This window comes from Amblyomma maculatum, chromosome 11 (genome assembly GCF_055883805.1).
Source record: "Amblyomma maculatum isolate TAMU_Amacu chromosome 11, ASM5588380v1, whole genome shotgun sequence".
Lineage (NCBI taxonomy): Eukaryota > Metazoa > Arthropoda > Arachnida > Ixodida > Ixodidae > Amblyomma > Amblyomma maculatum.
In genome coordinates this window covers 20,282,804-20,309,257 of record NC_139354.1, presented here as the reverse complement: position 1 = coordinate 20,309,257, position 26,454 = coordinate 20,282,804, and the positions used below count along the sequence as shown (strand labels likewise).

The following is a 26,454-nucleotide window of genomic DNA, read 5'->3' as shown; positions in this document are numbered from 1 at the left end:
GGTTCGAAAAGCGGCATGAGAGCATTGGTTGCCATTGGCTGGCTACGTCACATTGCATTATGAAGTGCACGTTAGCGTCGGAACACTGCAATTAATGTCTTCGCCCAGTGGCATCGTTTCTTTTCTTTTTTTTTTAGCAGTGGTGGAACTTGTTATGTAACCCTTGAGTGCAGGTGCTTGATGAATGCTGGTTTTCTGCAAAAGTAGGCGCCTGGGAAAATGTGTTCAGGAACACTGACAAAAGATTTCGAATACAGACAAAAGCAATAATTCAATTTTTGTGGATACTGTGCATATTCTGCATTCAGGGTTTGATTTCAAGGTAGATTGGCGCTGTCACTTTCTTTACCAGTTTAACATATAAAAAAAATAGCATTTTTTTTGCTGCAGTCAGCATTCTGATCACTCTAAAGAATGCTTGTTCTTCAGTAGAAAGGCCACAACTGTGTTAGCTTGCCGTGACAGTGGCTTTCTGTGGCAAAAAACTACCGCATCCTATATCAACGCATGAGGAAAAATGCTCAGGACAAAATGGAACAATTGCTGCAATCAGTTACTGTGATTAACTGACTGCAATTACTGCAATTTGTTTTGATCCGGGGAATTTTCTTTATGTACTAAGTTTCTAAGAAAGCTGTACAGCTTTCCGTTGTATCTGTATGGCTGCGCTTGGGGGGATGTCGATAAGTAATTATCCCCTTATTACAAATCTATTTCAACTTGGGGATTCCCCTAAAATACTCCATCAACAGCCCATAATGGCGTTTCACGAAACGATGCAGCGTTGTTTAAGCAGCAGTTACACTAGGGCTGTGGCATAACGCCTCCATAGCCGGCACTTTCTCATCATGTGGAGTGGGCGCTACCGAGCCAAAACATGGTTCTTTTCTTATACATTAGATTTAGTCCCAGCTTGAAGTTACTGGTTTCTCCTTAAGACATATATTGTTAGTATTCGTTATTCAAAGCATACTTCTCATCACACAGGCGCTGGAAATAGTAAAAAGTATTCTTGATAGCAAAAACATTATCCAGGCTACATCTAGGTAAAGGAGGCTTCGGTAAGTAGTGCCAGCTGATCTAGCGACAAAATGAAGGTGAATTGGCGCGGTCAGTTCATATGGCAGAATGACAATCACTGTCGAGAAAAAGTTACTGAGCACCGTTGTCGCCGGTGTTAGATAGTGGAGTGACAGAGTTGAACGGCCGCTGGTATGCTCTGTATTTCTCAGTACATTTCATACCTTTTGTCACCTTCTTTTAACTAGTAACATCAGGCTGTGCATTCGGAGCACTAGGGGTACTGTTTGCAAACTGTTGGAGCACCAGGATGCAGAGTATTGTGGGAAGCGCCAACTTATCCGTCACATAGGTTGCTGAAAGGTCTGAGCCATAGAAAATGCAGGCAAATTGAACCTTTTATTTCATTAATTTGTCTTGAGCAAAGGAAATTCACTTTAGAAGAGTTTTCTTTTTATTATTCCCTCGTCACTTGCACAACTGGCTTGAGAAAGGAGGCAGCAAGGTATTACCCTCATCTTTAAGTGCATTTAGACAGCACGTAGTGCCAAGAGTACCATTATTATTATCATCATCATTTAATAATCCTTAAAGATCCTGTTAAGGACATATATAAGGGTTGGAGGGGGGGGGGGGGGGTTACAGAGGTATTCAGCAGTCATACGTGAACATAAATATAGAAGAAAAATAAGATGAAAAAAGAAAAATTAACCAATTGAGATAGTAGAGCTGTGACAATGTGGCAAAAATATGCAACAAAACAGATTGCAGAAATGGAAGTAGAACAGGCTGGTCAGTTTGCAATCAAGTTTAATCACATAGCAAGAGGTTTTTTGAAGTGATAGCTTCACCACACAGTGAGAAGCCAAGGTCACCGTGCACAGGAATATGACCTTCAAGTGAGCCAGAGGTCAGACCACGAAGCACTCGTGGTTTTGCTGTGGTGTCGCACCCCATGGTAATAAAGATCAAGGTCAAAGTGATGAACTATGGCATGGGCATATGGTTCAGTTTCACGTTATAATTGGCGCCACATTGTGACTGAATGTATTAAGTGGAGCGTGCAGCATGCCAGGCCATTGCTGCAGCATGGAGCCCGAGGAGAGGGACGCGATTGAAGCTATCGCATACATACTAGACCAGCAATTTTTTTTGTACAGTTTTGCACAGCCAGGCAGAATTTAAAAGTGCGGTATTTGGGAACAGTGAATAATTAATTCTTTTAATGTTGGGCTTTTTTTTGGGGAGTAACACATCCACAAGAAGGAGCGCTTTCAGCAGCCCGTACAAAGTTAAAAATACTAGTAACTTGTCAATGCAAGGTGAAAAAGAGATAGAAAAATGGGTCAACGACTTTGGCTTGCCGCTGGTGAGTGAGCTCGTGGAGAGGTAACAACGCATACTTTTTAAACTTGACATTCCCTACTGGACACAGCCTGACAATGATAAAAATTCTTCTGGAAAGTTAAAACAGATAGCAGAACCACCCTCACGAATGTTAGAACAAATAATCGCAGGCGTAATGGTGTCAAACACCGAGAAGCCTTTACTCCTTTCGAAAGCTGCGCGCACAGAGTGACTGTGCCCCAGGGGGGGAAGGGTAGTTATGGTTTTTCCTCAGTCCATCGCCTTCAGCTGGCAAATATTAAAAGCGAGATTATAATACGGGCTATTAGAAGCATAGCACAGATGGCCGCACCACCCAACGGCCAGCATTACATTACAGCACACATTTTTGAAAGCAGAGGGGATTGCTCATAGGGCTTTCGAAGGGTTAATAGCTTACAAAAAAAAAACAAAAAAAAACCTTGCTGATCAGCATCATCTCTGTCATTGTCCATCTGCTTATCTCTGGCCCCATTTTCAAGTTTGACGTGCAACCTGGTGGGCAGCTACAACATAGCATACCTTCCAGGCAAACTCTTACTAGTCAAATTTTCAATTCTCTGATAAATTTTCTGATAATCTGAACAGTGTGAAGGTGGTTGCTAGGTTTTGGTTTGATGCTTTGAAAGGAAAACAAAAAATCTGGTTAGCATGAACTCTTGCTGCAGAATTGGTCTGGTTTGTATGTGTAGGTGCTATGTAATTGGGTGTCTGTTTCTATAATTGCATTGAGTAATTTGTAAAGTTAGCTTTGTTAACTGCCTCCAGGAAACATTGCACAAAAGTTCTCTCGTGTGATGCAAGAGCAGTTCTTGCAGACAAGGCTTGAAACCCACCAAGACGTTTGAGTGGCATCTGGAACGCACATCACCATTGACAGTGCCTTTGTGATTAAGAGGTCTTATCAGAATCATGTTAATGGATATCTACCTTGTTTTTGTTGTTATTTTATGCTGAGTTGTGCTTTCTGTTTTCTCATTTCTTTCTGCATGCATGTTTGTTTTTGCACAGGAGCGTCGAGCACTCGAGAGGAAAGTCTCCGAGATGGAGGAAGAGCTCAAGGTGCGTTGCCTTCCATTTTGCATTAGCTGCTCCAGAATGCTGCCTACAGCTCATGTTTTGGTGCTGTGTTGGGAATGCATCATTATTACTGCAGACTCCGTGAATGTCATTGGCAAATGCCGTTTGGCCTAATTTTACTTTAAGCACAGGTTAGGCTGTTCACTATGGTCATCATTCATTACCGGAGCCACATTTCAGCACTGTGTAATGTGTGAAAAGCAATTGCATAGAGGTGGGCATGGAGGTGGAATTCCTAGAAGAACAAAAAGCAAAAGGACCAAGAGTTGAGGGGCTGCCTTGGCTCGCTAGCCAACATTAATTAATAAAATAGGAATTCTTGTCAAAACGTTGGCTAGTGAACTCGGGCCGCCCCTAAAGCCCTGCTCATTTCGTTTTGTTATGAACAAAACAAGGACTTCGGATCAATACTGAATTCTGTTAATCTTTTGGAAAAAAAAACTAAAAGGAAGAGCTGGGAATCACTGTGCAGGCCTGATGTAAGTCTATACTGCTGGTAATGTGCTCATTCTCATTGGACATTGGAAATGTCGAGAAAAGGTCTGTACAGCCCTTATATGGAAAGCCAACTCCACAGAAGCGGATTGACAAGAAGTATGTTGACGTGACTGTAAAGCAAATTCCCTTGATAAGCATTGTTCTCAGTCAAGCTCCGCACTCTGTCACAAATTTAGCAGGCAGAGTTCATGGTTCCTTGCACAAATCTACAGTTTCCTCCGATGTGCACTCCAGTCGTCTATCAATGACCATGCCCAGCATCAGTTGTCGCGCCATTCCTACTAGGAGTGGGAACAACTTGCTGGAGGAAGGCAGGCATCGTGTGCAACCCAGGAATGGCCAACATCATCGCCCAAAACCTTCTTCCTTTCAGAAGCACGGTGAATGTCTCGCGTCGTGATCTCACTGTGGCGGGGCGGGCCGTCTTGTTGCAGGTTCTGGCTCAACTCAAGGCCGAGAACGCCAAGCTCAAGGCCGAAAATCGTGCGCTGACTCGCGTCGTGTCGAACTTGTCCAAATAGGAAGGTAAAAAGAAAAAAAGAAATGACAAACAACTCACTGATTGGCGTGGTCACGCATCTTGGCAGAGTAATAGCGTGCCTGGCTTTTTGACCGCACTCTGTTCTCACAACTCTGCCTGCCGTTTTGCGTTGTAGAGTGGCGTGACTAGTACGGCTTGTACTACCGAGCTTTTGTGTGGAATCGCTGAAAGCCTGCATTCGAAACGCAGAAACTCGGGGCACGTAGGGAACTGGGGGCACCGATTTGTTTTTCTGCTTTAGGAAATCTTATTTTGCCTTTCTTAGGTGCCTCAAACCAGAATCGACGTCACTTCGAACTGTTAGGGCTTTACTTTCTCCAAATGTTCGTGTGCTCATCAGTGGCGACTGCCAGGTTGGAGTTTGCTCATGTGGCCGCTTGCAGCAAGCCAGTTGAAACTGTACATGAAAATTTTTGTTCATTTGCATTAATTAACTGAACTTTCACAGGAGACAGGCAGAGGTGAATTGCCAAGTACAGGTTTCATAGTTTCGGTGGTTTAACATTCTACAGTTCAGTTGAAATTGATGCCAAGCATGCAGAGGAAAATAAAAGCTGTAAACTTAGTCTAAATATTTTGTGGTGACCGTTGGTATCGAGTTTCCCATGCAATGGCGTTTTATGAAAGTGTATGAAGCAACACTGTTTAAGAGTGGTACTTGCAGGCAAACGGTTGGTTTGGAGCTGACTGTGATTATTTACTGAACAGGTAAAAAGGTATCGTTTAGCAGTTGATGTTACTTAGACTGTGCCTCAGCTTAAGCCTGAGGCAATTTTTTATGCTGCCAGCTAGTAAGCAACTGCTTTCTTTGGGGTGTGCATAGATTGCTTTTAACTTGGCTGGTAACAAACACTGCTTCTAACGTGCATGGGGAGTTTTATTGAAGTGGAATAGGGAGTATGAGAATTAAGAACACTTGCCCTTTCTAAAGCAGAAAAATGACTCGGCTGCCCTTGAGTGCTGCAGTTCAGAGCGTTTGTGCATAGCGATCTTATTCGGCTGATTCGCAGGAAAGTAGTGCAGTTAAGGAAATATCGCATCGAACTGAGACCCCCCTCACAGCTCGTCCATTGCTTACTTTGAGTTTGCTTTGAGCAGGGTATTTACCGGTGCGGCAGAGAAGTGTTTTGACGCTACACAGTTTTCTCTGTTCTGCAAGGCTATCCAGTCAGTCTCTGGAACATATTTATCGGGTATACATTGGAAGACCCGCAACTCTCAAAGTTTTTATTTTCCCATTCGTCGCAGGGCTCTTGGGAACATTTTTCTTTACTGTTAGACTAAATGCGATGAAAATGCAGTCATACTTAGTTTGTTATGCTGATTTCAATATGCAATCACTTTTCCAGTGTGTCAGCTAGTTTTCAAGATATTACAACTTGTTCTGCTTCAGTGTGAGTGCGCAAAAATATTAGCAAGAACAAAATGAGAAATCTGTTGCCGACATTGTGTAGTGTGATCACTTGGGAGTATGCTGAAATAGAAATTATTCTTTTATCTGCTCTAGATGCGAAGATGTCCATCTTGTAAACTAGCAAAGTGTCAAAAATTTGTTTGGGAAAAAAAAACGGAAAAGGAGAAATGAACAGAAATGGGATTTATTCAGCTCGTTTGCACCTTATAAATTGAAATTAATGGCCTAGGGAATGAATAAATGAGTTGATGTGTAGGAAATGGGCTGTAATTCGCAAAATGTCATTTTTAACAAGTTGCTTTTCTTCGCAATCTTTGGCTCATTAGAGCCCTGTATCCCCTTAAAAGCTTCATCATACTGAAGGAGCTACGATTTTGTGTTCAGTGAGCTGGTTTTACTGGCACTTCGTTTGTCATCAGCATAGTTGAACATGTCTTCAAGTCAGCTTTTTGTGTGACTTGTACGACTGGTGTACCGTGCAACTGTTGTGCTAGCCATTCTTTTATTTTTACACATTCTCGAATTTTTACCCTGTGACCTTTTTTTTTTAATGCTCATTTTGTTTCTTGGCCCTAGAAAGTTTGCGAAGCATTTAAGATTTTACCCGAATTATTCAAATTTGTTCCCAAGTCTCCGGGGTTTTCTTTTCACACTTGCAATGGCTACCAGATACTAAAAAAAAAAAGTGGAAACAGTGTGCTTAAGTAGGCCGTCACCGCCTTTGTTTAACAAACTGTGCAGTGTTCCTAGGTCCATTGTTCAACTAGGTTCAACTGTGCAATGTGGCCCGCACTGGCGACATTTTGCATGAGTAAACTGGTCATCACGAAGAAAAGACTGCTGTACATGGCAATTCTGTCACAGAAAACCTAACAGGAGCTGAGGGGGAGCTTTAGTCCACAAGGCAATGTTTTGACAAGGTTTTGAAGCATTGGTTTGCAGACTAAGGCTCCTCGTCGGCTCTTGTTCAGTTTTCTTTGATATTGTGTAGCCATGTTCTTCACCTCGTTCTAAGCTGTCTCTTATCATGATACCCTGGCCTGCTTGGTCATGCATAACTTGACATGTTAGATTTTTCTCTTCACATGGTATCATTTGTCTTGCACACAGGGTGTGCTCTGTTTTCTGAATGTGTTAGATATGTCTGCTCTTGGTGCAGTTTTTCTCAGTGTGCAAAATAACTTTTTCTTTCTTTTGAGATTGCAGTGTGGTTTGATTCTTTAGACGTGCACGTTTTAACAGCATGTTTAGACAGCCCCTTGTGTGCGGAACGAGCATACCTTAATCGCCGTAGCATATGTCTGTTATTATGGCATACGTAGAGATTGCAGCACTACTAATGCATTACAACTCATTGCAAACCAGCGGTCATGTTTACGCCTGTTTCATTTCATTTCATTTAGACCCTCGGGGCTAAATGACATTGCAGAGAATGGCTGGGGTATAAGTACAGGATTAACATAGAAGTCTCGAAGAATAAAGCTAATCTACATTCAAGACTCATCTTGTGAAATGTTGGCAGTGCCGTGGCTGGCAACCTTCGATGTCAACAGTGGTCTGGGAAGGTGGTTTCATAGTTTCATTGTGCAAAGGATGAAACGTTGAACATAAGGTTTAGTACAGCATGATGCTATGCCTACTTTGTGGTAGTAGTAACCATGCGATATGAGCTGTGTTGAATATTGGGGGAATCGAGTCATTTCACAGGCTGAAACTGTGTAAAAACAGGCTTGTGAAATAGACATAGCCAGGGTGTATGTTAGCGAGACAAAAGCAGGGTCAACTGTAACTAGTTGTTCGTTTTGGTCGTGCGGGGTTTCTTCAACATGGAGCCACATTAATAAGGGAAAGCATTTTCTGCTCTTGTTTAGTCTCATTTTTATTGCCTCTGAAGTCTATAGCAGCATTTTGTTAGCATTCAGTGTTCATAACTGCAGGTCTTTTTCTTTGCTTATTTTACCAATCAGGTATGTGCGCAAATTTTTTAAATTTGCGTTTAATAACTTGTACTTATCAAAATTTTAGCCATCTACATTTCTTAAGGAATTTGTACCAGTCTGACTTGTGGGCGTATTTTGCTGACACTGTAATGTATGCTCCTATGGAATGCAGTGCAATGTAAAGTGCCCATTAATACTTGAATTTTCAGTGGCAGCATTCAGTTATGGGTGCCTAAGTAGGAGAGGAGAAATCTTTTATTGTTGTCATACAGTGCCAGCTTAGATTGAGCACAGTTTGGCATTCTGCACTAAATTACATGATGAGAACACAGAGTCATTCACGACTAGTTGTATTGGTAGACACAAGTACCGGGTGCATTATGAGGAATTCAAGATGTTCCAAACAGTGTTTCGCGCTACTGTAGATGACAGAAACATGTAAACCGGTGCTGCAAGCCGAGCTGTGCACACCGCGAGCAGTTTGCAATGCAGCATGTCTTACAAATTGCCAATGTCTCGATCGCCTGTCGTGCTTCACGGGCCGCAAAGAGATTGCGGGGGCGTGCAGCCCACAAACTGCTGGTCGCACTATGCACTGTGAGCAGTTGGCAGTGGAGCACACGGCGTTAGTGTGTGGTCTGCACCCGTGCATCGACTCCACAATCACTAGTCGCGCTATACGCCCAGACCGCATATCACAGGTGCCGCAATCTCTTGTTGTTCTGTACACTTCTCGAGAAGGTCGCGGAGCTGAGCGCCTCGCTTATCCGCAAAGTCACGATCATCTGTCATGCTTTATACGCCGCGAGAGGCGAGCTGTGCCCACACGACCATAAATAAATCTCCGGCTGAAAGCAGATCTGTGTAGATGCCTCTGCCATATTTCTCCATACTGATTTATGTACGTTTTGATGCAAATTTTTTTGCGGCCCCAGTGGTGTCGCTAGGGTGCTGCTCCCCCACGTTTTAAGCACCGAATCGGAACTTCCTTTCTACCTCCTCTTTCCTCATGATTTGCTTTGAAATCAAGTTCGCTCTGCACCCAACCACGCAGTGCGAGTGAAATATTCTTTTTCTTCGCTTTTTAACACTAGGATGCAGAGGTCGTGTTCCACGACTGATAATTAAGCAAAATATCAGATCAAAAGCACATATTTCCGAAAAAGGCAGTGGGCGTCTCCGTGTTCCTTCTTTAACGCTTTCTAATTTTAGCGATTTACCCTTTTTCAGAGAACAAAAAAGGTAAGAACCGCATAATGCACTGCGTGAGCACCCTTGAGTACATTCATTCGCAATTCTCCTTTTAAAGCACCTGGCCCTGCTTAAGGTGCCCTCCTTCTCATTATTATTTTTTTTATTAGCGCGTAGTGATCAGGCTTGCCATTCCACTGAGCAACAGGCATTCCATGCCTTTCAACGTTTTGAAAGTGTGAGGTGGATGTGTGACTGGGCCGAGGAGCGAGAAAAGCACAGGAGATAAATGAACAAGACAAAAGACTGCCGGAGCCAGCGGTCCTCGTTTGGGAAAGGAGAATGAACGGCGCATACACAAAAACAGGCGATGCGGCGGCGTGGCCGCAGACGGGTGTCATCTAACACGCTGCCGCGCAGGGGTTTCCGGTGGGTACCGAGTTAATGCTGGTGTTTCTAGGATACACGGACGTACACAGGCCCGGTCCAAAGTCAAAATGGCGTGGAGTCTCTTGACATAAACTAAGACGTGTTTTCAAGCACTCACAACAGAATAATTCGTTCTAGGAGATCACACTTGTCGGTCAGTGTCTCAGGGGCACCAATGCGTGCCTTTACCCAACAATTCAACCCCCCTCTCTCTTTACTTTCTCTCATTGCCCAGCTGCACCCCCGTGAGCCTTGCACCCGGTGCGGACCGCACCCCCCTCACTATGCCACTGCGCGGCCCCATGAGATTCACATCACCGAGATTCTATTGTATTGTGTTTTTTCTCGAGGCGAACCTGCAAATGTTCGAGTGAAAGGCATGTGTGGATTTTATTGTAGAGAACAAACGCTGCCATGCTGCATACGGATGTGTGTTGTGGGGCAGCATTGTCTTGTCAGCAGCTGCTGTGCATCATACATGTGTGGCTGTGTCATGGAGCGACCTTTGGTTTTTGTAACAGTGAATTAGGAGCGCATGAGTATGACGACCAGCAATACAACTTGAACATCTAATTAGTGCCTTGCTTAAGTTTGGCATTCCTTAACAGCTGCATGCAGGTTACCTAAAAATGATTTTTGGTTTAAATTATTGTACTGTAAACTGCACTGTTTATTTGCACAGCCTTCTAGTTTTAGTGTTGAAATTAAATTAAAATGGGCTATTTTAATCTGGGCTATTTTAAAATGGGCTATTTTATTCTGTGATGAGCTATTTTATGTGGACATCTTAAGTGTGGGACATTAGGTTCACACTCAGATCTGCTGTGCCTTCAAGGGACACCGAGGAGGATGGCATCAAATTATTTTTCTCGCCTGAAAATGATTCTCCGGGTCTTTCAGGATGTGTACATACATATTTTGCCTGCGGCAAAATGCACATTTATAATGGAGAAAAGTGAATTTACTTAATATTGTCCTAATTCCTAATTTACCTAATTAAAGAAGAAGGTGGCAAGTAGGATGAAAAGTTCTTTTTTTTTTTTTTTATTCAAGTATCGCAGCCCTTGCAATGCCCCAAAAATTCCATCTGCATTGAATGCGACGGATTAATTGTGCTCCAAGCACAATCCTGTAAAGATCGCTGCGCTGGTCTTTCATTCGGCCATTTACTTTCAATCCAGCCTTCATTATTGGTGATGTGAATATGCACCTTTCGTATTTTGATATCGAAATGCACAGAGAGGAGAGCTTGTTGATAGCGGAAAAAATAAATATTTGGTATTTAGATACCGATTTGACCTGACTTTTGAGACCACTTCATATGTAGGTATTTGTATGTTTTGGAGTACTTGCAAAATATTTATAAACCTTTGTTATCTCATAGAACCATTAACTTGCTTGTTGAGTGCTTCAGGGTGACCCTTTCTCAGATTTCAAGCCGTGGTGGTGCATTGGTTAGGGTTGTCGCTTTCGATAGAGGCGAGAAATAAGGCTCCCGTGTGCTGTGTGATGCCAGTGCACATTGGTCTTCGAAATTTCTGGAGACATCCACCACGTCACCTCTCATAGCCAGAGTTGCTTTGAGGCGTTAAACCCCATAAACCAAAACCAGTGTTCATACTTTCCCACTTTTTTCTAAAATGCTCATGGTTACCTTGCACAAAGGGGCGACATGATAGGCACTTTGTGAAATCAGGAAAACTGGTTTGAAAAATTTTGATGAGATGTATTCCTCTGGGCACTAAGCCTTTTTTTCACCCCCAGTCCACCAAGAAAGCTGACGGTAGTGCTACTACATCTCGTTTGTGTCACAGATCGGTGTTGGTCTGTGCAGGGTATCCCAGCTAAAATTGGTCAAAATTTTTAAATATATCAAAAAGTTCGTTGGAATTGAGGTCAAACTGAGCATTCTTGGAAGTTACGTAATGTACTAGATGGTATTTTTCATTTTTGCTTACTTTGATAATTCGTTGAGACAAACTTTTCAAATCTGGCATTGAACACTCTGGTGTTTACAGTGAAAAGGCAAGTTGTCCAAAACCATTGAATTGATCTGATCCTGGCATTCCGACTTGGTTTTCCTGGGTGTCGCTCATTTTGTTTCAGAAAAATTGGAAAGCCTGAAACCTAAAAATACCACACGGTGGCAATCTAACCAAAGACTTGGTAAAGTGCTGCCTACAACAACAGAGCTTCAGATTGTTGTTGGCCCCGAGATAAGCAGTAATAGGATTTCATCTGCTTTCATTTTTCTCTGAGCAAGTAACACTAAGGCCACCATGTTTGCAGTGCCAGGATTAGATATCACGTTGGTGGCATTTGGCAACTTGCCTTTTTACACCTAAGCATTCAAAGCCGCATTTAAAAAGCTAATATCAGTTAATTATTAAAGTAGGCAGAACAACAAAATATTAGCCAGCACTTTGCACTGTGTTTGTGTCTGGGACATTAGACTGGCCTGGAAACATTTTTAAATGCTAGTTTTGCAAATGATAAAGTATTCTGCCATGCACTTGCTCTCTCATGTGCCAATTTTCTCAGTTAATTTCCACATGCAGGCCTAGGTGCAGTTCAGGTGCTGGCATTACCCAAGCTTGGTGCCAAAAATGTTGAACATGTAGTTTGTTTGTTTTAGCTTGATGTGTGCAGGTATCGCACGGCATGACCTTTACTGTGTCAAGGGGAGCATTCTCAGAGCCATTCCCGTTTCTTCTCTGTCTTTCAGCAATCGGAACAACTTCGGGCTGAGAATGCGCGGCTTCGTGAGGAGAACGGGGCCCTGATACGCGTCATCAGCAAGCTGTCCAAATAGCTCCTCCTCTCGTCCTTGGTCGAAGAGCTGTCCCGCCACCCTCTGTCCCCTGTTGTGTACCCATCGATCCCTTTCTCCGCTGCCCGAAAAGGAGAATGCTCATTGCTTGTTGGCTCCCGGGGGCCGATCGCCGCCGCTTCGTTGTTTTGCCGTCACCAGCGCATTGTTTTGAAGGCCAACTTCGTGGGTTTTGTTTTTTATCTGCCTTATCGGATTTTTACTGAAATTTCTCCCCATGTGTTCACAACTTTTAAAGCCCTTGCACCAAATTTCACAGCAGGATAGTGTTTTGCGGCTTTCGTCGGGGAGGAGAGAAATTTCTCCAGGCAACCTTGTGTGAGTGACGTCACTGGATGCATGTCCGTCAATGTTCGCTCTGCTTTTACTGAAGGACAGGATTTTGAGCTTGCTTTTGGTCACTTCAGCCAAACAACAAGCCAAGCTGCTGCTTACAGTTGCCAGTTTAGACAGGCAAGTGCTCGCACAGCAGTACTTGTTTCACTATAAAAATATGATTAGATGGTCTGTTGTGACATCGCTTAGTCAGGGCCCAATTTTTGTTTTGGCTTCCAGAGTTTTGCTCTTTTAAAATACTTCTGCTTCTAATATCTAAAAACTTTTTTTTTTCAAGTGATGTGATTATTGATTCAAGGTGTTCAAAGAGCCACGAAGTTGTCCTTGATTCAGCTTTGTTGGGTGGGCGCACTGCAGTCGGCTGTATTTCACGCAGCACCTCAAGAGTGCGCAGTCTGCCTCAAAAATTGCTTCGACACTCTCAGAGGAAAAAAAAAGGCACTCAGTGGGGAATGCGCATGCGATGGAGTATCTGGTAAGGCGGCCAATTCTGCATGCAGGGCTCGCAAGTGTCTATAGAGTGTGCCTGGAGAATGTTTTCCCAATGTGTTGTCTTGCACTGTGTATCGACAACCGCGTTGTTTTAGAGCTGTTTCTCCATGGGCCAGCGACTGTGGTGGCACTGCTGTTCAGCTTCTTTTGTTGCAACTTCAGAGCCTCGTGCGTCTGGTCTCTCTGCATTCTTAGTTTTCCCCTCTGTGAATGGGCCTAAGTCAGTGCCACTTAGTGACTGGCCGCTCTGAGAGGTAGTATCAACTCTTGTCACCTGGGGTGCTGCTGCTGTGGTGCTTCAGCACCCTGGTGCTATTTTTTATTTTCCCTCATCAGCCACGTAGTTTCTGGCTGTAATATGGTTTGTAATGGCAGCGAAGTACTGGCCAGTAGGAACAAATTAAATGATACCCTGTGATAACCGAAGACACACTTTCTGTTGGAACTGATGTACTGCTGACCTTATGGAGCTCAGTATGTTGAAACGTTGTCGATGCCTTGGTAGCATCAGCTTAGCTTCAACAAGGTTATCGATTACCACTGAGCTTGTGTCTTGCAAAGTACTTCAACTAGTTGTTTCAACCTCTTGCTTCAATTGGTTGCTGCAACAGGTTGTGCGATTGAGAACTTGCTCTGAGAATGCATGGGAGAGTGAGAACATGTGCCTTTCTTGCGCATCGTTCTTGATTTTTCTTTCAGCGTAAACTCCTTTTGAGATTTATGGATAGAAAGGAAAGTTGCAATTTATTTTACCAACTTGATAGCTAGTTAGTTTTTTGGTTGGAAATATCTCTAAATTCTTAGATGTGCGGGCCATCGTAGCCCAATTTTATTTTTTACGAGCCTTGATATAAATGTGTAATTAGTTACATCTATACTTTTAAGGGCATATGCATTGACAGTAACGATACAGCTGGTGCTTTAGACCACTAGAAGCACCCTGAGTCTACTCGGTGATTACAAATGGCAGACTTATAATTGGTGTGTGCAAGCTTCACATTGTAAAAGTTTGACTTGACTGTAGGTTTTATGCATTTGGAGATTACATAATGGTAATCTGTCGCTCTGTGCGCAACATGGCAATATAGTGCAGTATACTCCTATAGACCAATGTAATGAATTTTGTCAAAGTCGTTAAAGGACAAGCCATTGCTTTGGATAAGTCTGTACTCTTTGCAAGAACGATTCCCAGTGCCATGAGTTATTTGTTCCTAGGCAAGTTTCTGGAGAGTAAACGCCGCAAGTCAACACCATGTCCAGCATTATTTAGGGCATCTGACTTCATACTTGTACAAGACCACACAACTGTGTCACGTTGCACTGATGTCTGCCACATAAGCTCTGAATTTGAAAAATTTTGTGCGCCCAGCATGTTCGGGTTGCTGTCAAGAACATGTTACGTTGCGCGGCATGATTACTTCAAGGAATTTTGGGCTGTGTTTTCTATCAGCATCATGGCTTGCGCTCTCTAAAACAGATGTACATATCTTCTTTGGCCAGTGTGTTAACGCTACATCCTGACACACAGTGTTACGGTGCCTTGAACATACAAAGCCAACATACATGACCACCCCTCCTGCCCATTTTTACTTAAAACATTTTGGAAGATGTAGCTCCGCGAAAGAAGTTTGTAACTTATAGTACAACAAAGTCGCATTTTATTATGGAGTCAAGGTTATGAAGTCGAAGTTGACTGAGGTTTCTTTTTTTTTCCTTGTGGTTGTTCGTCTTGGCTTACCGCAGAGTTATATCTTCTTTTCATTGTGAAGGATGTGTGCATGTGACGCTGCAGTTTCAAGCCAACTATGTGCCGATATGAGGCCGAGCTTGAGCAAAACTGCAGGCTCCAGCGTAGAACAGGACAGTGAGCATTTTGACGTGGACATTTAATATATTTATTTATGAAAATGCTTGCACAAAGTGGACTGCGTCGTTTTACCCATGCTGTGTTTTTGTTCCCCCTCGCTTTATCTGCTGATATTTTTTTTTCCTGGACAGAACGAACTTCGCTGTGCCTGTGTTGTACGAAGTGTTTTATCGAAGTCGTAGGCACTCATTCCTGCGAAGGAATTTCAGTGTCGCTTCTCAGATGAGTGTTTGTAATAAAAGTTTCTTTTTTTTTTATTTGTGAAGACCTGTCCAGGCTTCCTTTTTTGTTTTTCAGCAGAGATAACTGTTTTCTTGCATTTTTTTTTTTTTTTGCCTTGAGAAGGATGATTAAGGCATTTCTGCACATGGACGACTATGTGGGATTTGCCTACACACTCTAATTTCATTTCTTCTCTCTCAACGTTCTGAGGTCTTTTTCAACAAAAATGGGGGGGGCTCTGATATGACAGTTGAGTTTGGTCACGTAAGGCATACATGAGCTGTAGTATATAAATGCTACTGTGGCGTTTTGAATCATAATCCTGACGCCAGCCCATTCTAAAGCTGGTGTTAGGTGGACGCTCAAGCTTTGTCTCAAGAGTAGACACAAAGGCACCTCAAACCCCATTTTCACTCGCGATGTTTTAAACATATTTTGTTTGAGTTGGTTGGTTTTTAGAGAAAGGAATGCGCAGTCCCTGTTTCAATGTTAGGTGGATACATAGACTTAAATCAAGCTAAACAATGACGAAAATCCAGACACCTGTCCCTCAAAAGGCCCCAACGGGGAGAGTTGCAAGCATCTGAAATGTTTCATTGCATCAACGGTTGGTGGTCATTTTGTTCGCGCTGCTTTCATTTTTCGTAATGTGCCGTGCGCGCGAGTATGGGATGTGGCGGCAATACCTCCGTTTTTATTCGCACCCTTTTCTAGCTTGTGATAGCTTAATTTGCCTCGGGTAAGATTGGTATTTTTACGATTAGGAGCTAGTATTCTACTGATACAGGGCAACCTTCATTTTCTGTTTAGTGCCCCTTTACTAGTGGAACGGATGAAAGCCTACTGCACCATGTGTGAATAAAAGCCCATTCTGACATGTAGTACATAGCCTCTGTTGAACAAGCAGTACAGGTGCTCAAATCAAGACACTATTGGCTCAACCATGAAGTATAGCCCCACGCTTGCTTTGGCTGAATCAAAACTGTATACAAGTCTGATGCCTGACGGTTTCTGCCTACCTTAGAGTGCGGGATGAGGAAAAGCCAACAATCTGCGAGGGCAAGGAAAGCGTAGTTTTTTTTAAGGACAGAGCTTACTTGGGCATGATAAATGGGGATGGTTGTGACACTGGGTGGAAGTCCTTATTCTGGGATACCATAAGCTGCTGCACGCGCTCTGGACTAGGGCCCGCTGGGCCTCCATGTCTGAGCTGAACAGGGCTGCCTCCCAGTTGACTACCTTATCATTTCTATATTCGTGTTATCCTGACAAGCTCACACCATGCGGTATAAGGCGCCTACCCAAGAATGTCTGGTCCATGTGCTTTTGTATGGCAGGATTTAGAAAAGAGCCGGTTTGGAGGAGTCTAGGTGGCACTCCACAGATCTGTCGAAATCCTTGGTAGTTCCCTGGAGTGCCCTCTCCTGCAGATGCGCAAATGATTTGTGGTCTCCACAGCGGGAATGGTAACATTTTTAAGAAATTTTGCCATAACTTCATGCCTTTTCTGATTATGCACCAAATTCATGTTCTGTGGGAGTGGCTTAACGGTCCAAGTATTTTTCCATGCCTCCGCGGTTAGCGCAGCTCAGTAATTTGGCTTGTTCTGTAGGCCTCGGCTCCCCTACCATGTGGAGTAGAAAACAACCTTATTCAACGCACTATTAAGCGTCGAGAATGTCCTGGGCCAGAGCCAGCAAGGCCAACTGCCCAGTCAAAAAACAATGGGTCCAACTGGGAATTTCCGAACTGAAATGAATTGGTCAGAAACCAAGTGTGTTTTCGCCACCCTTTGGGCCTGACCATCTGATATGAATTGATGCTTCCAGTTTGAAATAATTGGTCACCTATGAAGACCAAATGGTTCACCAATTGAACTCAAATGGCATAACCCATTGAGCCCAAATAGTTTGAAATCTCATAGCTGAAAAAAAAAAAAAAAATAGATGCAATTTTAATGTTTTCTGTCGAAATTACAAGGGAGCCGACTTTTATACAAGTGGAATGAAAAGCAAGTTTTTACAAAAATCACAAGCATGCATCACACACACTGAACGAACACAGATTCAATGTATATATCCGCAGGATACTTTTCAGACATATACTCCATTCGTTGAACAGTGCTTCTGGAACCAGTGACACATCTCTGTTATTCAGAGTTACCTTATTTAATAATGCCTGCACTTACAGTGGACACGATAAAATCAAGAATAAGCGGCATATACCAAGAACTTGAAATTTTCACTTTTGTCTCTTTATAGAGGTATGTATATATGTGCACATCTCACTCAAGGATATCACTGACTTGACTTTCCCAATTTGGAATCTTTCCTTTGGACCAATTATAACCAATGGGAAGCCCAATTGGGAATGATCGAAGGCATCCCAATTGGGACTGAAACCCCCTGGGTTTATTCAATCCCAATTGGGATTGAAGAAGCCCATTGGGCTTCCCAGTTGGGTTGGACAGGACCAATTCAATCTGACTGGTCGTCCCAATTGGGCCCATTGATTTCTTTTACCTGGGTGTAGTATTTCAGCTGGTGAGAGACTAACCAAGTCCGCCACGTTTAGGGAGGAGGGTATGGAAAGTAAGGTGAGTGTATTGCAACAGAGCAGGAAAACATGCATTGTTTTAAGTTTGCAGTGTTCAGAACAATTTGAGCATGCGGGGGAATGTCAGGTTCGGTACAGAAATGAGCGCGCAGGAGTAAAGAGTATTTTATGCGCACGTGCGTGGTAGTGAGGGATTTACGTTCGCCACAATCAAGCCGCATACTGATCGACGCTAGTGCAACGTACGGGACAACGCAGAGAAAGGCAGACGAAGCCTCGTGCATGTCTGCGGCCGCATAAGGTCCTGTTAAACGACTTTCCGGAAACCTAGCTTATATATATTTCGATCCAACTAACGGCGCAGCAGGTGTCATGAAAAGGGAGATTTCTACGAACTGGAGGGGGAACTGCAACTGAAATAATATATATATATATATATGGCAAAAGTTATCTCTGTAACCGGTTTTGAAGCTTTAGTGCGAGATCGCGGGCTTTTTTTCCTCTCACTTGTTTGAACTCTGTGTAATTACTGTTTTTTACACGACACTTATTACCTGATAGGAGTGCCCGGGTCCGAACCTGCTGCGAAAGTATACGTGCGCGTGAAAGCTATGCAAAAGGTAGTCACTCATTGCTCAGTCGCAGGCTGCGTCGCTGTTGGCCAGCCAACTTTAAAGAGCCTTCGAGGAGACGCACGCGTTGGAGCCAGGATACCGAACACTTTCAATTACCCACACGATGGCATATGTGGTTGTAACCTCGTGAAACAAAGCCAATCAAGGCGACGGCACTAACGAAATCGGAGAAGATATTCTTGGTGGCAGTGAGCGCATGAGGTTTCGCTCTAAAACCTGCCCATCTACCGGTCCGCATATGCGTGCAGAGGAGGAGAGGAGGGCGCCCCCCTAATCATCTAAGGGTGCCGCGGGTGCCAATTGTTTGCCCCGTATACCTTCACTCTGTCGGACTTGCGCCGTCGTTTCTAAAGTGCAGAATTATGGTCATGCTGATTTTTTTTTTTTTTTTTCTTCACTGGCGGCCGAGGATTCGTAGTGTTGCGTTCCAAGCCACCTTTTGCGTTCGTACTCCATCACATCAATGTGTTTTATAACCATTCCTCATCGTGTTGTGTTAATTGGCTGTAGACTTAAAAAAAAAAAGGGGGAGGGGGGGGGGGGGGTGCGGTGAAACTTCACTCCCCCTAATGCAAAACCCTGCGTACGCCTATGCCGGCCCGTGAGGGAAAGGTGGGAGGGAAGAGAGAAAGGTGCCGAAGTGGAGGGCTTCGAGATAATTGCGACCATCTGGTTATCTACTGACGCGGCACATCAACCCATTGCCACCACAACTACGCCTTTGAGTTTCGATGGAGGCGAAACGGAGAGGCGGCCGTGTGCTGTGCGATGTCAGTGCGCGTGAAAGATCCTTAGGTGGTCTAAACTACTCTAGCCCTCCTACGGCTCCTCTTTCCACTTTCACTCCCACCTTCATTTACGGCGTGGTTCACAGAAACGTGTGTCCCAAAGACGCGGGATCGAATCCCGGCCTCGGCGGCAGCTTTTCGATGGAGGCGAAAGGCAAGGCGCCCGTGTGCTGTGCGATGTCAGTGCACGTTAAAGAACCCCAGGTGGTCGAAATTACCGGAGTCCTCCACTACGGCGTCTCTCATAGCCTGAGTTGCTTTGGGACGTTAAACCCCACAAACCAACCAACCAACCAGATCCCACGTCTTCCTTTCCTGTGAACCAATTATTATCCGGCTCTGTATAGCTCAGCGGCTACAATTTTGCGAGAAAACCGCGGAATTAAAATGCTGCGCGTTAAAGGCGACATCGCGTCTACTCATGAGGCGAAGCGAAAGTTCACTACGCTAGGGAAAACCGGAGCCGCGGGTCAAGGTTTGGCTTTAAATATACTGTCTTTCCCCAAAACATCCGACCGCGTGTAAACTTAATTGTGGACTACCTTGGTGTCACACCGCAAGATATACACATTGACCTCTGGGTGACATTTGACCTTAAAACTTGGAGCTGAGGAGAGAGTGGAAGGGGGTACGGGATTACATAGATGACGTCATGCCATCGCGCGATGAGAACAGCCATGACGTCGATCGAGGAGCAGCCGCGCCTCTACTCAGAGCCAGCTATGGACGCTACAGACGGATAGAGGTCAAGAAAAAAGCGGCGGGATGGATGGATGGATGGATGGATGGACGGACGGACGGACGGACGGACGGACGGACGGACGGACGGACGGACGGATGGATGGATGGATGGATGGATGGATGGAGGCTGAACCCTTTGAATCGGGCGGCGGCGCCACAGGCCGCCTAGCCGTGAATAGTAATATATAGTGTGGACCTATTCTTGCCTTCCTTTCAGCCACCAATCAGCCAACCTTCGTTTGGTTATTTCTACCCTTTTAAAGTCTATTTTCCCTTCATTATCCTTAAACCCCAATGCTTTGGCTAAATCTGGCCCATTGCCTTGAACTATAGGGCGGAGCCCTTTACAGGAAATTATTAAGTGTTCAGGCATTTCCTCATCCTCCCCACACACCCTGCACAGCGTGTCTATCTCTTGGTACTTGACTCGGTACGTCTTAGTCCGCAATACTCCTGTCCTAGCCTCGAACAACAATGGGCTGCCCCTAGAATTATCGTAAATGTTTTCTTTGGCTATTTCCTGCTTGAAAGTTCAGTACATTTCTAATGCTAATTTAGTCTCCATCCCTGTTTTCCACAGACCCCTCTCTGTTTCCTTAACCTTTTTTTTAATTGATAATTCCTGGCTGGTCCCCCTACTGCTGTCCAAATATTTGCTTGCCAATTTTCTTGTCCGCCTTCTCCATCTTGTGTCAACATTCCTCATGTAGAGGTAGCTGAAGACTTTCCTAGCCCACCACTTTTCTCCCATTTTTCTCAATCGTCGCTCAAACGCTATCTTGCTGCCAGCTTCCCTGATCTCAAAAGAAGACCATCCCAGGTCACCCTGCACACCCTGGTTTGGCGTATTCCCATGAGCTCCCAAAGCAAGCCTACCCACCCGCGCTGATTAATTTCCAACCGTGCTCGGACCTCTGATCTCATACACAGGACTGCATTGGCAAAAGTCAGACTAGGAACCATCACCCCTTTCCAGATCCCTCGCACCACTTCATACCTATTGTAATTCCACAGCGCCCTGTTTTTCATGACGGCTGCGTTTCTACTTCCCTTAGCTGCCACATATTTTTCATGCTCCGTTAGGTATTCAGCTCCAGTATTTATCCACACCCCAAGATACTTGTACTTATCCACTACTTCCAGCATGTCCTCCTGTATCCTATGTTCGCCGGCCTCATTATCATTAAAAATCATGACTGCCGATTTTTCCTTGCTAAACTGCAGACCTAACTTATCTCCCTCTGTACCACAGATATCCATCAACTCCTGCAAATCTACCCTGTTGTCAGCCATCAGTACTATATCATCTGCATACATTAGTCCTGGTAATGACTGTGGGATAAATTCTCCTTGCTTGAATAAAGAAAGGTTGAAGCCGAGTCCACTCCCCTCTAGTTTAGCCTCTAATCCTTGCAGGTACAGCATGAACAACGAAGGTGACAGGGGACATCCTTGTCTAAGCCCCTTTTTTACCTCTACAGGCTTCGACTCCGGCGGCCAGTGGCATCGCTCCAAATGAGTGATGTCGCAGCACACACGGAAGAAGAAAACAAAAAACAAAAACGTGCTCTTCCGCGCTCGCGGTCTCGCTCGCGCCGAGCCAGCCTTCTTTTATGTTTGTTTGCTTCAAGTTTCAACCCATCCGGGTATTCCCTAGGAGAGCTGCTAACGCGACAGCCGCGCTGAACCCTTGTCCCTAGGTCGGATTGTCCCTAGTTGGACAGTAGCTGCTTACTTAGAGACCGTTTTATTATAGTCTAGGCACTATAGTTTTATCATGGGCGCTGCCATTTTGTGTATGTGGCGCCATCTAGCGGTCGAGTTGTGAACAACCGCCATGCTGGTATGTGGGGTCCCATCCGCGGAACAAGCGACAAGTAGAGGAAATCGGCATTTTGGAGCTTTCGCTTGCAAATTTTTGCTTTCTGAAAATACCTAACTGAAAAAAAAAAAAAGTTTTCAGTAGCAGAGAAGCCATTCGGTCAGAAATGACAAAAAATTATGCTCCTAATCAGGTCGGCTGAAGGCTACAAGCCTGTTTACAATTAGTGTGTAACTTTTATGTGGCACAGAGAGGCGGCGGCGCACCACTGGCAGTGATGGCAGCTTTTGATATACTTTTTATTCTTAAATGATTGACGGCTTACCGCAACAATTTGAGGAAAGAAAGAAAGCGAATGTAGCCGTTTCATGTCACGTTTAGGAGCAATGCTAATCGCGCTAGATTTATTGGGTCAACCGATCATTCATATACTCTTTACAGCTTGAGCGGCTACTGCGGAAGTTCCCACACCTCCACTGGGGTTCTATTCTTAAGTATCCGTAATCCATTTCGGATCCATTTACTCTACCCTGTCTACTTTTGTTGGGTGACAATCAGGTAGGGTGTTCAAGCGTCCACTACCAGGCAATCGCATTTAAGCATCGCCTACATGACTCAACCACCTGTTTGCCGGTATGTGTGGGGAGTGGCGATGGCTTGTCAACAGCGGAAGCTGCTATCCTGCAATTTCCATGACTGGGCTTTAGTTGCGTTTTTCTGACGCTGCCGTTATGCTGACATTAAAATACAAGATAAAATGGACAAATGGTACCTATGGAATAGGGACCTTAAATTATGCCTCATAATGACCTCATCGAAAGTTGCTTTTATCAACAATTATCTAGTCTATTTTTCGTCGCAATGTTTGCTTACTGCAAGCAATCGCTGCTATTCCTACGATCATATTCCCATTTATTATCGGCAGCAAAATCTTACGAGATGCGTGTTTTCAAAAAAAAAAATATTTTAGCGCTGTTTCACTAAATAAGTTGACAACTAATTTATTAGTATATACGTTGTCTTCAAGTGAGACAGGTTCTTTCACACTTGCATTAACCTCAGGTGACTGAATCGAAATAGTTCTTCTTTACCTGACGGCATCTCGTAAATATTTGCCGCAAGAAATATCATCCGCTTGTTGCCCAAAGTCTGCCGTTGTTGCACGGGTATTCCCTTACTCTACAAACACAGTGTTCGGAACTCGCACGAAAGGCTGCCAAAGCGAAACATTTTCGGCTGGGGCTTGAAATTCAGAAGCTGCTCGTCTTCGCCCAATTGAGTGAGTTGCAAGTTGAATAGTGTAGAGCAACACATGCGCATACCACCGCTGTTAATCTTTTATCTTCTGTTAATAATCTCCTTTTAGTTGTTATTCTTTTGTTAATGCAAACAACTGAGGAAAAAAAAAAGATTGCGTTAACCGCAGCAGCTCTTAGCAGCTAAACTGCGTCCGGCGGAAATGAAACGATCAGGGAAATGAAGGAAAGAAAGGGGCGAAAGAAGAAAGAACAGGGAAAGAAAGCACATCGCTCACATCGGCTAATCGGCTTAGATACTTTGCGGCTATTCAAGACACTCTGTGTGCAAAAGACTGCAACGTGTGCCCTTTCTCCGTAGAATGCCCTGCCGCCCCCGCTGCTATCCCCGCGTCCCCACATACCAGACAGGAAGAGCCGGGCAGCGCGTTCCGGTTCGAGGCTATTTTCCTCCTCGCCGCGAAAACGGTCTATACTTTCACTGTACTTTTACCTGCTTTTACCAAATGGCCGCCTTCGGTTGTCGCGTCCATCCGTCGGTGTCGCCAGCGGTGTCAACTCGTAGGGCTCCGTAGCGGAAAAGAGATGCGCAAAACAATTAACGAAGCGGTTTCGTGAAAACTCGACAGTGCTGAAATTCACCATCAGGATGCGTCACCTGTTGTACTCTGATGAGCAAACAGCTATAGACCGAATTTAGTAAAGGTATGTATTTTTGCTGGAACTCGCGAAGCATTTAGGAACTATTTACCAGCACGGACTCACTCGAAGAAACCACGTTCCGATTGCGCCACTTGTAGGTGCAAGGCGGTCGGTGGTGACGTCATGGTATAGCTCGGCAGCTATTGGTTGGAGGGGGGTCCTTTGATAACTGGATGCCGCTTTTTTCTTGGCCTGTATCCGACGCGATGATGCTGCGCATTGCGCGTCGTACCCATTTTAAAAACATGCATTGGTTGAAATGCACAAATTGAAGACCACTGTGCCAGACTGGATTTCAATAGTCGAACCACTATGCGAGTTGAAGGAATTTTAACTTGACAAAGGCAACTTGTATGAGCCTGCCGGCTTCTGTATTAACAGTGTCATGCTTGAGGTAACCGCTCTGCTGTGAGCATTCTGTTTGTAGCGAGCTTTTGTTGGTTTTGTTTTGTGTTGGTGATGACCGGCAATAGAGAAAAAAATAAGTCAGGATGGCCGGGCGGTCCAATGCGCTGCGTTCAGGTCGCAGTCCGGTCTTCCGGGCGTGGGTTCGAATCCCACTTCTGACACATTTTCGTTTCGTACATTGTTTTACGACAGCATTTTTTTCAGCCCGCTGCAAGACGAGAGAGAGAGAGAGTGAAACAACTTTTATTGCCAAAAGAGTGTGACCATTAAGGCATGTCGGCCTGGCGTGGCCCCCAGGTGGGGGCGACGCTCTGGGCCCGCGGGACAAGCGCCAGTTGCGTCGTCTTGTCTGAACAGAGAGAGATAGAAACAACCTTTAATGCCAAAAGAGTAATAATTAAGGCATGTCGGCCTGGCGTGGTCCCCAGGTGGGGGCGACGCTCTGGGCCCACGAGACAAGCGCCAGCTGCGTCTTCTTGTCTGAGCGCATAAGAAGTTGGTCCCAGCTCTCCTCCGAGGGAGCTGTCAGTAAAGTACGAGGGGGTGGTCTTCCCCTGCATCCCCAAAGGGCGTGTGCCAATGTGGCCGTTACTGCACAGTCGCAATTGGGGCAAATGGGGTCGTAGTCCCCGTCCGTAATCAGTGCCAATCTCGAATAGCTGAGAATAGAATGTGTTTGAAGTTTACACAGCATGGTGGCCTGCACTCTGCCAAGGTCAGGATGGCGAGGCGCGAAGCGTCGTCTCGTTTCTCTGCGTATAGGTTAGTGATTTCGGCAAAGGTCAAGGGAGCCTCGGCGAACGTCCTCTGGATCCGCGGAGCCACCCGCCCGGTTTGTTACACCTCGGGCTAGTCGGTCGACCTCTTCGTTCCCAGGGTTCCCCGCGTGGGCGGGTACCCAGACTAAGTGGATTTTGTGATCGGGAGTGCGGCCGCGAAGTATGCGTGCGGCTGTTGGGGAGATAAGGCCTTTCGAATAATTTTGAGTCGCACGTTTAGAGTCACTAAGGACTGTGTGCGTACGTGGGTCGGCAATGGCCAAAGCGATCGCAGTTTCCTCCGCCGCGGTGGGAGAGGGAGCGCTAACCGCGACAGCAGGAACAAGTGTGGAGTGTGACGTGGCTACGCATGCGACATAGAGATTGTCACTTTGTCTCGCTACATCCACGTAGCATGCGTGGTCGTCTGTAAGGCGAGTTGCTTGCCCTGCGCAAGTATTCTGAAGATTGGCACTCATCCGCGTTAAGTATTGGTCGCACAAGGAAGGAATAAATGGCTGATATTGCCGCTCAGAACTTAGGCAATCAGAGGAAAGCTAAACAAATGGAGAAACAGAAGGTGAATGGCGGAGCGAAGTTTCTTGGTTGTAGCCCAGCTCGGTTACCCCAAAGGAGAGTAAACATGGACTGGCAGAGATAGCTTTAAAATTTGGAAAAGGAATTTCAAGGAAATGTTTGTGGAGGGTGGTGCCAAATACACTGACTCGTTTCAGACACTGTAACCATCACTGTGAATAGCCATCAACATTGAACCTACCTTTGGTGCTGACTCATCATTCACCGCGCCGTGTAATTTTTCCTGCTGCTGTCGATTTTTATTTTAGTTTTCAGGCCACGAGATAACCGGTTCCAGGCTCAGAAATACATACAGAAGGAACATCTTTTCACTCCTTGCCCTACTTCTTTCTCCCCTACCCTCTTCCCTCCCCCTCCCTAGATTTTTTGTAGCGAGAATACGGTAGCCACTTCGCCTCTTCGCCGTGATCGCACTTTCGTTATGGTCGCAGCTTGGTCGTGGTTACACTGATGTTGAGCCGTTGAGAACAAGAAGACAACAAGTAGTCGTGGGAGGCGGTAGATGGATGGTAGATGGCAACTGACATGGCTGAGCACTAACTGGACGTATCTTCACCACCATCATCAAAACGTTTTATTTCCACCGAAATGAGACCCCTTTTTGGACCCCCGGCACGCAGGCCGGGAGCCCTACTCAGGAGCCTCGCAAATTAAGGTCTGGTGAAGATACATTGTTGCTTCACAGCCTCAGCCGCCAGGCGGATGATTTTTTGCTGTTGAGCGCGGTTTTCGCTCCGCAGCAAGGTCTCCCAGACTTTTTTTTTTTTTTTTTTTTTTTTGTACGCAAGCTTGCCATAAGGCATCAACATTGCCATCGACTTCTCTATCTATATTTTGCTCGGCGCCCGGGCTGCCAGCACATTCCCAAATTACGTGGCCTATCAGCCGCATATGCGGCTGCTCACCAATACCTCGAGAATTAGCCTGCCGAGCGGTGGCGCAAAA

The 26,454-nt window shown here is 45.0% G+C and overlaps 1 protein-coding gene and 1 non-coding gene across 5 annotated transcripts in view; both read left to right on the top strand.

The window, feature by feature from the left end:
* Mbs (Myosin binding subunit) overlaps positions 1-15,285 on the top strand; it is an 86,247-nt gene extending 70,962 nt beyond the window's left edge. For 2 of the 4 annotated variants that reach the window (XM_084583247.1, XM_084583245.1), the window contains 2 exons: positions 3,418-3,468; positions 12,225-15,285. In XM_084583247.1, coding sequence (XP_084439373.1) covers positions 3,418-3,468; positions 12,225-12,311 — 138 coding nt within the window. In that variant the 3' untranslated portion in view covers positions 12,312-15,285. Of the gene's footprint in view, positions 1-3,417; positions 3,469-4,418; positions 4,521-12,224 lie in introns of those variants that run through there. The other 2 variants (XM_084583248.1, XM_084583246.1) reach the window with 1 other exon arrangement.
* Positions 15,286-24,231: 8,946 nt separating this feature from the next.
* Positions 24,232-24,315, top strand: TRNAL-CAG (transfer RNA leucine (anticodon CAG)). The gene has a single exon. It is a non-coding gene; the product is annotated as a tRNA-Leu (tRNA).
* The last annotated feature ends 2,139 nt before the right edge of the window (positions 24,316-26,454 follow it).